Here is a 16066-nt window from a genome sequence, read left to right on the forward strand (position 1 = left end):
CTTCCCAGGGCCTTTGGGGCCCTGCCATTTTCCACGATGAGGAAACTAAGCCCCCAAAACGTTTCGCAGCGTGCCCCAGGGCACCGTATTTTGGGAAGAGCTCGAGTGACTGTGCCACGCTGCGTGGGATTTCCGTGCTTTGGGAAAATTTCGGACGCCTCCTTCCGGTTGCAAGAGGTCACGCCCCCGAGACGGGCGTTGGAAACACGTGTGGTCGCCCTCTCCCGCCTGTGGACTCATCCCCAAAGGTAAGTGGACACAGACAGCCGAGCTGTGTGCCGGGTGGGGCTGGACGTTTGCTCTAAGAATACATTTCTCACGGAGTGACACTTGGTTGTGCATGTTGGCCGGGCGGCCTCCACACCCCGCTGCTCCGGGCAGCTGGTGCGGGTTCAGGGACACACCCAGACCCCCCTTCTGAAACCTTCTGCACCTTCAGAACAGCTCCTTCCTCCCAACCCAGCCACGCCACCAGCACCCCAGGCGTGAACCTGTCTTCACAGCCCCACGGCCGGCTAAGGCCTGTTCGTCATTGTCAAAACAAAAAACCACCACACAGAAGGGGTAAGACCTATTTTCACACGGGAGGAGAACGGAGTCTTCTTTATAAGAAGCTCTTTTATAATGTGGAATGCGGGACTGCTCATATTTTACTCCATAAGCACCCGCGGCCAACAAAAAGGGTGGTTTGGAGGGATGAAGAACTCGGTGAAATGAACCCTGAGCGTGAGAAATTGACACATGCGCAGACCAAAGGGGACCGCGGGGGGACAATGTCCATGGGCGGCTCCAAAACAGCACTCTCCTTGACTTACAGCCTTTTAGATCATTGACCTCAGGGTCCTGGAAGCAAGAAAAGGGATCCAAACTCTGGTTTTCTGAATTCGTGCCTAAATTCCAGCACTCCATCTTGCCCGATGCCCGGATTGAAATTTTCTTGTTAAAATTGAGACGGGGGATGGCAGATTGCCCAGGGGGGATGCTGGGACCAGAATAATCCGGGAAACGCAGAGTAAGACCATGGTGGAAACACCCCTGGGCACCCTTCAGACTGGCCAAAATGAGAAAGGCTGATAATACCAAGTGCTGCCTAAGAACAGGGTAGCAGGTGCCCTCCATGCTGCTGGGTGGAGTATGATTCTGATCATCTACTTTTGGGAGACAGCTTGGAACTCTCTATGGATCTCAAACCTGTTCAGTCCTTGGGAAGCAGAAATCCACACTCCTAGGTAAAAAAAACTGATGCCCCCTGTGCCCGGAAAGTATGCGGGTGCGTTTACAGCAGCTTTATCGGTGATTGTCCCAAACCGTAAACGACCTAAATAACAGGTCCACTGACTGCGGACAGAATGAGCAGGTAAACTCTGGGGTATTCGCACGCCGCAACATCGCAGAACAATCCGACGGCCAAATGGCAATGGCACAGACCACAGGGGACTCCCAGGAGCATAAAACACACGCCACGATTCCATGTGCACGGGTTCCCAAACAGGCAAGAGCAAACGGTTTGTTTGGAGGTGCACACCTAGATCCGAGGTGATAAAACCAAAGAAGAAGAAGAAGAAAAAAATTTGAGGGTACGTCGGACACCAGAATCCAGGAAGTGGTGTCCTCGAGCTGTGAGCGGGGCGGGCCCCCCCGCCACATTGGTTTTCCTTCTCTCCCCTGGCGGTGTTTGCTTTGTGAGTATTCACGGATCTGCACCTCAACACGGCGATGCACCCATTCGCGTGTTTTCTGTCTCGTGAGAAAAACAGTATAAAGAGAGACCTGGCGTGAGGAGGAGACACGGCGGGTCTTGCTTTTGGACGAGGGATTTCTGCAAAAGCACACACCTCCTTCGGCCCCCTCCCACCCCCTATCGGCACCGCCCCCCACCCCCAGCCCCAGGGCACAGGTCCTGAAGCAGAGTCCCTCTGTCCCGGAGCTCCAGCCAGGCAGCCTGTGGCCAGCTCACGGGGATCCCGGCAGCGACAGCCAGCCGGGCAGCAGACAAGCTGCTTGACAGCCCCCCCCCGCCCCCCATGGCAGCTGGCAGGAAATGAGGGCAGAGAAGGAAACCCACAGGCCCAACTTCTGTAGGTGGCGAGGACCAGAGGCCCAGTGACGCTAACGGCCGGCAGCTGTGAGGTATCTGCTGGCTTCAGGCAGATCCTGGGCTGGGCTATTTTTAATCTGATGCACGCGGAAAACTGGTTTGGAAGCCGGAGCGGCCCCTCCTGCTCCCCCAGAAAGCTCGCTCTGCCCCAGCACCCCCACCAGGTTTGTGGCACTGACCCCTCCCCCGCAAAGAGGGGGAGCAAAGGCTCAGCTCCCAGCTCCTCTCCTGCGCTAGGGGCCAGCCAGCGTCAGGCACGTTCGCGGAAGCCCCAGAATGTCTCTTCCCCTGTGGGTCTCTTGGAAGAAGCAAGCCGACAACACATTCGTGTTTTGCTATCACGGTGCTGGGAACTGCAGCCGGGCCGCAAAGCTGTCGCGCTGCGACTCTCCTTGGTCGGAGGGCAGCAGAGGGCAGGAGAGCCCCCCGCCTCCCAGGCTGCGTGTCTCAGGCTCTGGGCTGGGCTGGCCTTGCCCCTCCCAGATGCCGAAGCCCTTGGCCCAGGAGGGGTGGGGGGGGGGGGTGGAGGCCTGGAGCAGCTGCCCCCTTGTCCACCCTCCGACGCCTCCTAGATCAGAGAGGATGTGTGCTGGCAATGCCCAGGCAGTGGCAGGGAGGGAGGACCACCTCCCTCTCTGCCACCCAGGTCCTGACACGTTGTGCCATGTCTGCGGCAGACAGAACAGGACAGCAGGGCACAGCCTCCTGCGTGGCCACAGAGCCACAGAGCGTGGCTGGCTTGGAGGGGAGGAGGGCCGGGGTGGCCGTGTGTACCCGACGATGGCCGTGGCTGGGGCGGGCTGTCCGGACGGACCGGGAGGGCTCGCCCCTCCCGTCCAGGGTAGTGATGTGCTGGGCGGGACCTCGGGCCAACCGTCCACGGAAGAGGAGAGCTGGAGGGTTGGCGCCCTCCCGGTCCGCAAGAGACGCACGGAAATGCACCTTCCGGGCACCGCCGCCTTGCATCATAGCGAAAGGAGGCACATGTACGCTCCCTGCAAAGCAGGACCGGCACGGAACGCGGGTCCGCATCTGACGCCTCCGTCTCTCCCCCGGCCCGTGGAACCGGGTCATGCCCCTCCTCTCAGCTTCACGGGCGCCTTGGTCGGATCAACGGGCTGCTACTGCCATCAGCCCACAGCCCCTTGAACGTTTTGCTTTAGACAGGCCGTGCCGTGACGCTGACCCGGACCCACAGAGCCACACGTGTCAAACAACGTGGTGTCCCCTGACCGCTGACGGGGGCACCGGACGGTCACTGCAGCACGTGGGGCTGGGGGCCAGCCACACCCGATCTCACTCATCAGCAGACAAGGGCAAGGGCTTTCCTAAACCCACACCCTGCTTCTCAAACTTAAGTATATAACAAGAAGGGAGTTGCAGCTTGAGCTGGGGAAAGGGGGCAGTAAATATGAAGAGTGACACAAAAAAATGTGGGTTTGGTGTAAGGGCAAATACGAGTATGGCCCTGCCGCGGACAGGGCAGCGGGGCCGCCGGACCCGAAGAAGAGATCCTCCCAGGCTCTGGGAGACAGCAGTCCCGACACAGGAGGCTCAGGATTCCCACTGGCGCACGGCGATCAAACTGAGCTCGAAAAGATCACGAAGACACAAGGACACGTGAATTAGGAGATCGAGGGCAGGGAGGGAAGGAGAGCGGAGGACACAGAGGTTTGAACCCTTAAGGACTTTCATAGTGGAGTCACCGGTCACTGGAAGGTTGAGCTCCCTGTGTACGAAGTGTTCAAGGAAACAGGAGGGGCAATCGTGGGGCGCCCGGGGGGCTCGGTCCGTTGCGCGTCCCATTCTTGATTTCAGCCCAGGTAATGATCTCAGGGTTGTGAGACTGAGTCCCGCATCAGGCTCTCAGGACTGAGGATGGAGCCTGCTTGAGATTCTCTCTCTCTCTCCCTCTTGCCCCTCCCCACTCTCACTCTCTTTCTCTCTCTCCCTCTCTCTCTAAAAATAAAGAATAAAAAAAGACGGAATTGCAAATATGACCAAGCAATAAAATACTCTACACATGCCCAGGGATGTTAGAGAAACCACCACCACAACAGAGAGAACTGCTAGAAATTAAAAAAAAAAAAATGTCATTGGTGGGGGGATAAATAAACAGTGGTTCAGTTTAAAAGCAGATTAGACACATAAAGTGCCATTTAGTGAACTGGAAGGACGGACGCAAAGACATGACACAGGCCAGCACACGGAGAAAAGACGACAGAACGTGAGAAACGGTACACAGGATGAATCCAGAAGGTCTATGAGATGTTTAACAGGAGCCTCTGAAGGAATGAATGGTAAGAAAGAAAGAGAGTAGCAGTTGAGGAAAAACTGGCTGAGTATTTTCCGGAACCGATGGAAGAAAAGACTCCAGGGTTGTAGGGAGCAGCCACATGGCGACCACCGGCTTAACTCCGTGCACGGCACCTTGTTCGTCTCCGTAACAACTCAGACAAAACATCAGTTTCCTTCCCCATTGTGTCATTGAGCAATCTGAGGCCCGGGAGGCAAATTAAATCACATTTGTTCCTTGTTCACAGGGAATACAAGCGTGCATCCTTATAAGCCATCTCAGTGTCTCTGACGAACGTGCCATATTGTGACTGTGTATTTCTTGAATCGCAATGAGTCGTAATTGCATTGAAAAGCATCACTAGGGGCGCCTGGGTGGCGCAGTCGGTTAAGCGTCCGACTTCAGCCAGGTCACGATCTCGCGGTCCGGGAGTTCGAGCCCCGCGTCGGGCTCTGGGCTGATGGCTCGGAGCCTGGAGCCTGTTTCCGATTCTGTGTCTCCCTCTCTCTCTGCCCCTTCCCCGTTCATGCTCTGTCTCTCTCTGTCCCAAAAATAAATAAACGTTGAAAAAAAAAATTAAAAAAAAAAAAAAAAAAAAGAAAAGCATCACTAATGGGGCATCCGGGTGGCTCAGTCGGTTAAACGTCCAGCTTTGGCTCAGGTCATGATCTCGCGGTTCATGGGTTCGAGCTGACAGCTCGGAGCCTGGATCCTGCTTGGGATTCTGTGTCTCCCTCCCTTCCTGCCCCTGCCCTCCTCGTGCTCTGTCTCTCTCTCTCTCAAAAATAAATAAACATTAAAAAAAAAAATGTAAAAAAACAATAAAAGCATCACTGATTCCTATTTCCAAAGCGAGGCCTCCACCTCGCTGGGAGACCGCACGGCACTGGTCAAGGTATCATCTAATATTCAAGGGCGACAGGCCCGCCATCTGGCATCCCCAAGCCTGGGTCCGTACTAGACAAAGGCCACTCAGCTCTGAGCGGCACAGCCGATTCTGGCCGGACGCAAGTCTCTTCTTCAGACGGCCACTGTCACTGAACCTCCTCGTCCCCAGTTGTGCACAGAATGTGGTGAGCCTTCGCTGGACCCTCTATGCACGTTGCTGACTGCTTTCTCCGCAGGGACTCCCACGGAGCCGTGAACGTGAGAGGCACGAGGGGGCGTGCGTGTGTGCCTAAGGGAGGGACAAGCAGGATGGGAAGGGTGTGATGGGAGGATATGGGGGGGAGGGAAGGGAAGGGAGAAAATAATGGAAGCATCACACTCTGCCTGGAAATAGCTGGTAACATGAGGATGATTCTGAGTAAACTGTGTGTTTCTCCTTGGAGGGGACAGGGGAGGACTGTGAGGGGCCACCTGAATTTCAGATGCGAGGCACTCAGGGGGATCAGTGGTTCTGAGGGGGCTGGAAAGGGCAAGCCGCACCTCTACTCTGCACCTGCTCAGAGGCCCCCCTTTGGATCAGGAGGGGCTCCTTGTCTCTCTGACTGGCTGTCACTCCCGTCTCTGGTCTGGGCCAGGCCACGCCCAGGTCACAGTGTTGAGACTCGGCAGTTTTTTCCCTTTCTGCCCTAACTCCCTTCTCCTCACTGTTCAGGGCACTTTTCAATGCCTTTTTCCCCAGGAAGACGGGGCTCGCTGAGACCCTGCTGTGAGCACTGCACCCGTGACGATGGGGGCGGGCCATCCCTGCACTAACGGCGTTAGAACAGGTGCGACTGAGGCGCAATGGACAGGTGCACAGAAATAAAATGAAGAACATACTGGGTGTCAGCAGCGCCATTCGGTTACACGGGGCGACCGTGACCGATGGAGCCCCACACCCTTTGCGGCATGTCCGTCTTTCTCAGTGTGACATCTTCGGAGGTCGTGGCGAGGGCGGGGCCGGAATCAGTCTTGTTGGTCAGTCTCCATGGCCCCTGTCACAGTGCCTGGCACGTACCTGGCGGAATGCAGGAACATTCTGGTGCAAGGATGACGATTTCCGTAGCTTCTTTCTGAAGAGCACGCTTCTAAATGCGGTGGTGATTTCCTGGCTTGCTGAGTCCCCTGACAAATCTGAAATACTATTTGTTCTTTGTAACATTAATTCAACTATTTAGGGAGCCACCATCTGTGCATTTTATTTATTTAAAGATTTTTTTCAGTGTTTATTTTTGAGACAGAGAGAGAGACAGACAGACAGAGTGGGAGCAGGGGAGGGGCAGAGAGAGAGAGGGAGACACAGAATCCGAAGCAGGTTCCAGGCTCCGAGCTGGCGGCACAGAGCCCCACAGGGGGTCAAACCCATGAACTGTGAGATCATGACCTGAGCTGAAGCCGGATGCCCAACCAACTGAGCCACCCAGGCGCCCCTCATCTGTGTATTTTAAAGGTCGCCCTGAAGTTGCTCTCGGCTCTGTAAGAACTAACAGGACCTTAAGCCACAAATGATCAAATATTTATCCGCCTACTAAACACAAGGAAAGCGAGAATTCTACTTTCTTCCTTTTGCAGGAAATGGAACTTTTGGAGTGTTTTCTTTCTAAGATACTTTACGTGATGAAATGAAGGGCGTCGCACATTACATTTGGGCCCCTGTGATGTGTACCTGGGGGACGCGTGCGGGTGCCCGGGCTCCATGCTGCCTGGACCACGAGCTGGGGAGCATCCAGCCCAAGCAGGGCGCAGCAACGTGACCGCACAGCCTCAGGGTTTTGTACGATGTATAAACGATACTTAACTATGACCAGAGAAGAGCACTCTTCCTCCATTCCAACATCCTTTCCCAAAGTCGACAACGATCCCGAAAATGTGCATGCCTTACTAATAATGAGTTGTAAACCCAGAGGAAGGACTGCATGTTTTCTTTTTTCCACATGTGGGAAATAATATTACTAAACTATTGTCCATGGAGGAGGCGATCAAGCATTGCACAGTTGAAAAAATGTAGAAAATAAAAGGTACTATTGAGATGTGTCAGGCAGTTGAGTAAAAAGTTATGTTACGGTTTTCTAGGTTTTGTATGTTTACCGCATTTCCCGCTTTGAAAAGTGTAATTTCTTGCAATTTTTTTCTTATTCTAAAAATAGATTTTGTATTTTTTTTTTTAAACAAGGATCTCCAGGGGCGCCTGGGTGGCTCAATTGGTTAAGCGTCCGACTTCGGCTCAGGTCATGATCTCGCGTTCGTGAGTTCGAGTCCCGCGTCGGGCTCTGCGCTGACAGCTCGGAGCCTGGAGCCTCCTTCGGATTCTGTGTCTCCCTCTGTCTCTGCCCCTCCCCGACTCATGCTCTGTCTTTCTCTGTCTCTCACCAATAAATAAACATTAAAAAAAAAACTCAAAAAAAAAATAAAAAGGAAAGAAGATCTTCGAACCGTATACGCTTTGGACCCCACCAATCCTGGGTCCTTCCTTTGGGGGAAGGGGGGACACAAATTTTGCAAAAGAAGTTTTGTTTACCTTTTCGAACAAATTCATTTTTCAGGGAGACCTGGGCTGTGACTAATTACTCAAAACGGCAAGCCTTGTCATCATGTGAGGTTTCAGAGATCCGAGGGGCTGCACCCTCGCGAAGCCCTTGGGCCCTGGTGTCCCCAGAAGGCAGAGCCCTGACCCCCAAGCCGCAGGACCGTGGCTGGGTGCTCACATGGCCTTGCCCTTATGTGTGCATGCACAGAGAACTCCAGTCTCCTTTTCCTAAAAGGGCACCAATCCCATCATGGTCCACCCTCGAGACCCGCGTGGTCCCGGGTAGGCTGTGTGGACAGGACACAGGACAGGGGAAAGGCTGACATGTCCCGTGGACGCGCCCTGGAGCCATGCCTTGCACGGAGAGCGCGGGGTTAGGACACAGCTGCTGGTGGTGGGGTCCCTGGACTCTCAGCCCAGAGCCATCAGGACCCTGGAGCCTGGCTCTCAACTCCCACTCGCCTGACCACCTGGGGTAGGCTCCCTCGTGCCTCAGTCCCCCTTTGAAAACCAAGGACTTACACTCATGGCAGTGAGGTCCCTTCTGGCTCAAGTATTCCGCCCCCACAAATGGACTTCCCACTGTCATTCGTGAGGAGAGAAAATTGGATCTCAGTTGGCCAGTGTCCCCCAGATACGGCCTCTCTTGGTGGTTAGCAGTTCCCAAGACTTAACTTCTGCATCTTAAACCGTCATGGCAAAGATTCACGACCTCATGTAGGCCTTTTCGAAACACTTCTGCCTCTTCCTCCGCGTTTTCTAGGGGTGGCACAGGGCATGTGTTTTCCCAGGAGAGGGGTCTGGCCACGTTGAGCCGTCATGTAAATCGGAGGTTCTAGAATGAACTCTCTCACTTCCCCATTTGACTCCCCATGTTATTACTTAAGCCGAAACTGCAAGCATTTGGGATTTCCCACAGGTGCCCCTTGGCCCCTGCCGCCTGTGGCCGCTCAAGACTCAAAATCAGCTTGTACGCGCAGTCCCCAAGTCGCGATGGTTCCACTTGTGAGTTTTCAGCTTTACGATGGACACAGAGTGACAGTCGTCTGGTAGAAACCATACTTCAGAGTTTGAAGGTGCATCTCTTCCCGGGCTGGGGATGTGAGGCAGGGTTCTCTCTGTGATGCTGGGGAGGGCGCCACGGCCCCCAGGCATCCACGCCGTCAAGATGGCGAACGACGCGTTCAGCACTGACAACGTTGATAGGTTCTGTGTGTCCCCTTCGGCCCAGTGCTCCAGAGACCACACCAGACTGCCAACACTTGACTATGAGATCGGCTTCAGTCGATGACTTAGCCCAACGGTATGTTCACGTTATGTGTTCTGAGTGTGCCCACGGCGGGCCAGGCCCAGCTACGGTGTCTGTTCAGTAGCGTAGGTATATTAAATGCATTTTCCACTTACTGTATTTTCCACCTACGAAGGGTTTATCGGGACATAACCTCATCATCAGTAGAGGAGATCTGTATTTATTACACTCCTACCAAGCGCTAGGCATTACACACAGCACACTGACATGCGCCAACTTATCTTAAATCAAGTTCACGATGCCCATTATTAAGAGCCACAAAAATTACGTTCTGTTTCTGGATCTGAGAGCCTCTTAGACTCTTGTCAATTCCGCCAGGTGCTGCCGGGAGGTCCCAGGGAGGGCAGGCTGGCCTTGGGGTCAAAGACGGGGTCATGAAGGAAACAAGTGCCCCGAGCGAGGCCGTGCGGAGGGGGTGGGGGTGTGGGAAGCACCCGGCAGGCCGCTGACTGGAGCCAGACCGTGTCCTAGAAGGGCTGGGAACAGACCCGTGTAGGACAGCAGCAATGCAGAGCCAGACGGCCAGCCCCGCGTGGGGCAAGTCCGGCAGCAAGACGAGGCCGGACAAGGAACCGTAAACATCGGGGGAACAGAAGGGTGACGGACGCGGCAGTGTCCATCCTGAAATCCCGCCTTCTGCCTCACGGAAACACGTGCCGTGGTCCCCAGCGGACACAGAGGAACCGTGCTCACGAGAAGAGCACGTGTACCCAGAAGAGACACAGAGCCCCGGCCCTGACCAGGGTGCACAGAGCACAGCACAGAGCCACGGGGCAGGGCCACGCACCAGCACCCACGTCCCTGTGTCCAACAAGCATCCACAGGGTTCCTGCGTTCAGGCACCAGAACGCAAAAGCCCTGACGTCTGGAGAATAACGAACACCGCACTTGGGTCAAGCACACACCAACCACACAGTGTGGCCTCTGAGTGTCCGTACTCCTGCATCTCTGCATGGTCTCTTTTCTACACCCAGCCAGACGGGTCCCACCGAACCAGAGCTGAACCCGCCCTGACACCCTCCTGAAGGTGGACAGCACCCCCCTTCTAGCGCCCGCCAGTCCTCCCAGGCCCGGCCCCGCGGCACACGTCCACCCGCCCAGGGCACCCACACGCGTGCTCTGTCCCTTTCCTTCTGCACAGCCACCTGTTCCACGGCTCCTGTTCTACGGTTCAGTGCCTGTTTCTCCCACTGAGATGTGTGGCTCGGGAGGCAGACGGTGGGGTGCTCACACCTCCGTCTCTAACGTGCCGAGTGGCGTCGGCATTCAGTGCCTCCACAGCTACGGATTCTAGTGAATGCTGGTTCGCGGGAGGTAAGTCAACCGAAATGACTGGAAAGCAGCAGGAAAGACGTTCTATAGGAAAACCTGGACCAGGCAGGAGAAGACCCCTGGGGAAGGGAGCGGCAGCTGGCTGGGCCCTCGGCTGTCCCAGGGCGGGGCCCCTTGTCTGAGCGGGGAGCAGGCCGCCGTCTCTGACCACAGCTGTTCTCCAGCGAGCCTGGGATCAGGTGCTGGACCCGCGAGGAGAGAGGCCTCGCTCACTCTTCGGATTACATCACTCGGGGCTGACTTCACGCAGGCCCATGACATTTGTGCTGGAAATGATTCCGAAGAAGACGGTGAAAGTCCAAACCTCAGGGGGAAATGAGCTGACAGGGGCCACCCGAGGAACAAATATCTCCCGCACACGATTTCTGCTGGAGGCTGCTACGGAGGCTGCTAAATCAGCATTCCAGCACCCGCTCTTGTTTTCAGAATCATTTTCCAAAGAAGAGTTTTGCGTTTAAGATCGTTTTTCAAATAAGAGCTATTATGGCAAAATCTGAATAAAAAATTCTTAATAGATGTATACTCACCAAAAACACCCCTAGTTCTAGGAACAGTTAAAAGTCAGCTGGGTGTGAGTGAGTGTACGTGCCTGACCACGGGGCCAAGTGCCATCTGTAAGGGTCCAAGGTGAGACCGAATGACTGTCCCCTGAGGAACCCGCTTAGCACCTGAGCAGTGACAAACAGGTGGGCACGTCCCCGGCCACAGCTCCTCTGGGAATAAGGCCGACACCTGCCCAAGACAGCGCGGTGCTGTCCTTGACCCCTGACCCCGCCCCAAGGTGGCCTGAGTCTCCAGGATCCCGAGTACTGAGGCCCATCGGTCGCTAAGGTTAACAAGGAAACCGTTCAAACTCCCAACAAATTCTCTTCGATTCTCTGCCTCAGTGGCGCCATGTAGTTCCAAGGAAAGAGAGACGTCAAGTCTGAGACCTTGGGGCACTGAGTGAACGAACACGGTGTTTTTATTTCAGATGGACGCCCACGATCGTCACGCGCCCTATCCTGGCACATAAAGTAAGTTCTGTGGCTGATACCATTTCTCTAACTCACGTACCCCTGTGCCCGAGAAGAGTGTTCACTTTGGGCTCGGACTGGCTGACAAATGCTGGGTCACGAGCGGCATCTCTGTCTGGGAACGTCTTCATGGCGGGGCCGCGTGGGTGGTGCCCTGTGACGGTGTGCGAGCCCTCCCCGGGGCCGTGTGGGCTCCAGGAAGGGGGAAGCCAAGTTACCCCAACAGTCCAAGCGGGCCCGTCGGTAGGAGGTGACAGGGAAGAAGACCGTACTTACAAAAATTTTCCATTTGTCTTGGATCCGATCAGGACAATCTGCTCCGATTCGACCCGTGAGATTTTGCCGTGGAACCAGGGCATCTTCTCGTGGGCCGTGGTGGCGATCAGTTTCTCTAGCTGTGGTTTCTGGCTGATAATGGCCTGCTCCAGAGCCTGGCCCTGCCGCGAGGAAAAGGGGGCAGAGAGGTACTGAGCAAAAACATGTAAGAGTGTCAGAGATCATTTCCGATCCGTCTTAAGTTCTGACGTGCTCATTCGTTCATTCACCACATAAAACCAGTAAGATCCTTGTATAGGATTTAAATACCTTCAAGTATGTAAGTGACAACGCAGATTTTAGAGGCTGGCCTTTTAAAGCCGGATGGGGCTTCAGAAACCGTCCGGCATCATCCGTGAGGTGCAGAGGACAGGCCTCCTGCCCTCCATGGATCGCAGCCCAGCACTGACCCTGTGGTTCTGCGTCACAGCCCGGCCCTGCCCGACACCTCAGAAGCCCTGGGATGCGAACCACAAGGGAGACGTGGTTTTCCTGTCTCCTCTGAGCTCTCACTCTCTGTCTGTACCTGCAGGACATGTGGCCACAGGGCGTGGAGGACCCACAGGGCGTGGGACCATGACAACAGTGGAAAACAAAAACGGGAGGGGGCCGACGGCTGGGTGGGTTCCCTTCCCCACCGTGCTCAGTGGGCGGGGAGAGGTTTCTCCGCAGCCATAAACGAAGACCCCAGCGTGGATTACTGGAAATTAGAAAGAAGACCAGAAGAAGTAAAAATAACAGTATAATGAACCCAGGGGCGCCTGGGTGGCTCAGTCGGTTAAGCGTCTGCCTTGGGCTCAGGTCAGGATCTCGCAGTCTGTGAGTTCAAGCCCCGAGTGGGGCTCTGTGCTGATAGCTCGGAGCCTAGAGCCTACTTCCGATTCTGTGTCTCCCTCTCTCTCTCTCTTTGCCCCTCCCCTGCTCACACTCTCTCTCTCAAAAATAAATAAACATTAAAAAAATAAAAAAATATATAATGAACCCAAACTAGGGGGTGGAAGGGAGGTGGGAAGATAGGCGGGAGCTGAGATGCAAAGTGGGTCAGACTGCACAGATGGCCTGAGAAGCAGCAGCTCTGCGTGAGAGGGTGCATCCCACAGCGGCGTCCCAAACACCGCCAGTCGAGGTCTGGGCGCAGGAAGAAGGCGGCCCGGAAGGGTACCGGCTGCGTGAGTCCCCTCACAGGTGATATTCTGGAAAAGGCTACACTGTGGGACAGATGGCTGGTGGGGGGCTGCTGGGGGCCGGCCGGGGGAGGGGGCAGCAGACCCTGATTGGGGTGGGACCCACACGGTGCGGGGTGTTGGTCAAAACCCTAGAAATGTACGTCTGACAAGGTTCATGTTACTGTGCCTGAATGACCAGTCCACAGATCTGCTGCATCTGACTTTGCAAAAAAAAAAAAAGTAAGTCAGATGGCCTGGGGCACGTCCACTCCACGCTCATGACAACGACCGCCCACAGAGTACTGCTCCCTGCGTGCAAGGTGACTTCGGCACAGGTTGTATTCAAGGGCAGAAAGCAGTCACTGCACACGACCCTCAGAAAGGCTGTGCCGCACACGTCCGTGTGCAGGGGATGGCACCCCCAATGCAGGACGCGCACATCCGGGGAACAAGGGAGAAAGGGCCGAACGCACGGGCCGAGCAGGAGACCGTCAACCAGCCCGGTGGCTCCTGACATCGGGTGCTGTTGACAGTGAGGCTGGGACCCGGCGGTCCCAGCCCCTGGGGCCTTTCCGGATGACAATCTGTCGATATATGTGAATTGAACACATGCACCCTTCCCTGCGGCCACACCAACGAGCTCAGGGTCACCCGCCTAGAGGCTGACAAAGATGGGCAGGGGCACATCACTGGCGGATTACGTGCCCGTCCCCAGGGCACCGGGGACGTAAATTGCGGGGCATGGGAGCCGGCGTCAGGGGCCAAGCCCGGGCTGCTGGAGCTCCGGCTCTGCTCGTCCGGAACATTCTGCGACGGAGCCCCCGTGTGCTCCGTGAGCCCATCCGTGTGCGCAGAACGACCCCGTCAGGTCCGCGCACACGGCGACCGTCTGGAGGGGCCCCGAGGGAGCCGGTGACCGGCGACCGACATCACCGGCAGGCGGGGTGCCCCCCGAGGAGGGGCGCTGTCCCCCAGCGGCCGGGCACGGGCGCTCACCTGCAGGTTCCAGGTCTGCCTCACGTACTCCCGGATGAGGCTCTCCTTCAGGTCCTCGAACGGGCCGGTCTTGGGCTGCACGCCGGGCGGCCGGTGGAAGGGCTTCTTGAGGAGGCAGACGAGGCCGTCGCACTCCTGGGAGTGGTAGTGGCACAGCTCGGCGGGGCTGCCGTGAGCCCTGCCGCCCGCGATGGCGTACGTGCCGTTGAGCTCGCGCTCGATGGTGTAGTGGTGCGCCTTCCTCCCGTGCGCCACGGACAGCGCGAAGCCGCCCAGGTAATTGCGGCTCTGGCGCAGCAGGTACAGCCCGTCGCTCATGCCCCCCTGCACCAGGTAGTCCTCCGCCTCCTCCCGGGTGATGTTGCCAAAGAAGAAGGGCAGGTGGTTGGCGTTGTCGGCCGCCACGCCTCCCGCCATGCCGGCGCCTCCCCGCCACGGGCCGCGGGCGCACGCGGGGGTCCTCCTGGCAAGAGAAGACGGGACATCGGTCAGGACGCGAGCGGCAAGGACGGTCGCGGAACCACGGACCCTCTGGAGCCCGGGCCAGGCCCTCCCGATGGGGCCGAGAGCTCTTCCCTCCAGGGGCCTGGGGGTCCTCCTTCCAAAGGCGCCCTCTCGGCGCCGAGCCCCAAAACACAGCACGGGACAAAGGTGACCCCACTAACTTCCTCTTCCGGTCGGGACAGAGAAGTCTAAGGACACGCTACAACGGGAAGTCTCGTTGCAAGACGGCTCAGGCGCTGGCCCAATGGCCCGCAGGTGCCCGGCCCGGCACCCTCTCCAGACGGGGACAGTCATGACGGTCACGCGGTGCAACGCAGACCTGGGCGCTGGGTCTACTGCGTCTCGTCTGGTAGACGGACACCATTCGGCTCAAGGAGCAGCCACATTCACACACGTAGCACCAAGGCCGCACGCACCTCGGCTCACGGGCCTTCGGCCTGGGCAGGGGGAGGGCCAGCCGCTGCCCTGGGGCCTGAAGACAGACAACCTGTCAGGGCCCCTGGCCTCGGACGCCACGCTGTCCCCTCCCTGTCCTTCTCCAGACCACATCCAGGCACTAAAGAATCCAGGATACTAAAGAAACAGTGCGGGTTCCACATTTGACAAGGACATCCGTCACCAAGGCGGCACTGAACAGACACACGCACTTCAGGAATGGAGTGGATGCTGGAGAAGAGAAGGGTCTACGCGTTGCCAATCCCCAGATACCCAAAGCAGTGTGTATTTTAACCAAAAGGGCCTGTCACGCATGGAGAAGTATCTAGGCAAAGTATCTAGGAGAAGTATCTAAAGCATCTAAAGCATCAGAGTGACTGCTGCCCGGGGTGCCTGGGGGGCTCAGGCGGTTGGGCAGAGCCCGACTCTTGGTATCGGCTCGGGTCGTGACCTCACGGTTTGCAGGTTCAAGCCCCTCGTCAGGCTCCGTGCTGACAGCGCAGAGCCTGCTTGGGATCCTCTCTCTCACTCTCGCTGCCCCTCCCCACAAAATAAATAAACTTAAAAAAAAAAAAAAAGAGAATACATGCCTGACGGAGGGAACGATTTTCTCCAGGCGATGCTGCCCAATCTCCCGAGTGAGCCCCGCAAAAGACATCAGTTTTATTATAATTTAAGGATTAAATAGTCGTCTGGCTTCCTCGTCAGCACTGGACTGTTAACGATCAGTTTTTCTTCGTCGACAGTTTGCTTTGTTACATACAGCCTAGAGTTGCACGTGGTCTAAGGATGCCATGAACAAAAAACACCTCGGGGAAGATGTCTTTTGGAAGCAATTATTTCTTTTCCTATTTTTTTTAAAGTTTATTTATTTTTGACAGAGAGAGAGAGAGAGAGAGAGAGAGAGAGCACAAGTTGGGGAGGGACAGAGAGAGAGGGAGACACAGAATCCGAAGCAGGCTCTGGGCTCCGAGCTGTCCGCACAGAGCCCGACGCGGGGCTCGAACTCACAAATCGTGAGATCATGACCTGAGCCGGAGTCGGACGCTCAACCGACTGAGCCCCCAGGCGCCCCTCAAGCACCATACTTTAAATGTGAACAAACACTTTGTAATTTACCTAAATCCCAACAACATAACAACCAT

The 16066-nt window shown here is 56.2% G+C and overlaps 1 protein-coding gene across 3 annotated transcripts in view; it reads right to left on the minus strand.

Moving 5' to 3' along the window:
• SYK (spleen associated tyrosine kinase) overlaps window positions 1-16066 on the minus strand; it is an 82605-nt gene that overhangs the window by 34813 nt on the left and 31726 nt on the right. For all 3 annotated transcript variants that reach the window (XM_047828971.1, XM_047828969.1, XM_047828970.1), the window contains 2 exons: window positions 13983-14445; window positions 11782-11942 (listed from right to left, as the gene is read on the minus strand). In XM_047828971.1, the coding sequence (XP_047684927.1) occupies window positions 11782-11942; window positions 13983-14399 (578 nt within the window). In that variant the 5' untranslated portion in view covers window positions 14400-14445. The remainder of the gene's footprint in view (window positions 1-11781; window positions 11943-13982; window positions 14446-16066) is intronic.

Source organism: Prionailurus viverrinus, chromosome D4 (genome assembly GCF_022837055.1).
Source record: "Prionailurus viverrinus isolate Anna chromosome D4, UM_Priviv_1.0, whole genome shotgun sequence".
In the NCBI taxonomy this organism is placed as follows: Eukaryota; Metazoa; Chordata; class Mammalia; order Carnivora; family Felidae; genus Prionailurus; species Prionailurus viverrinus.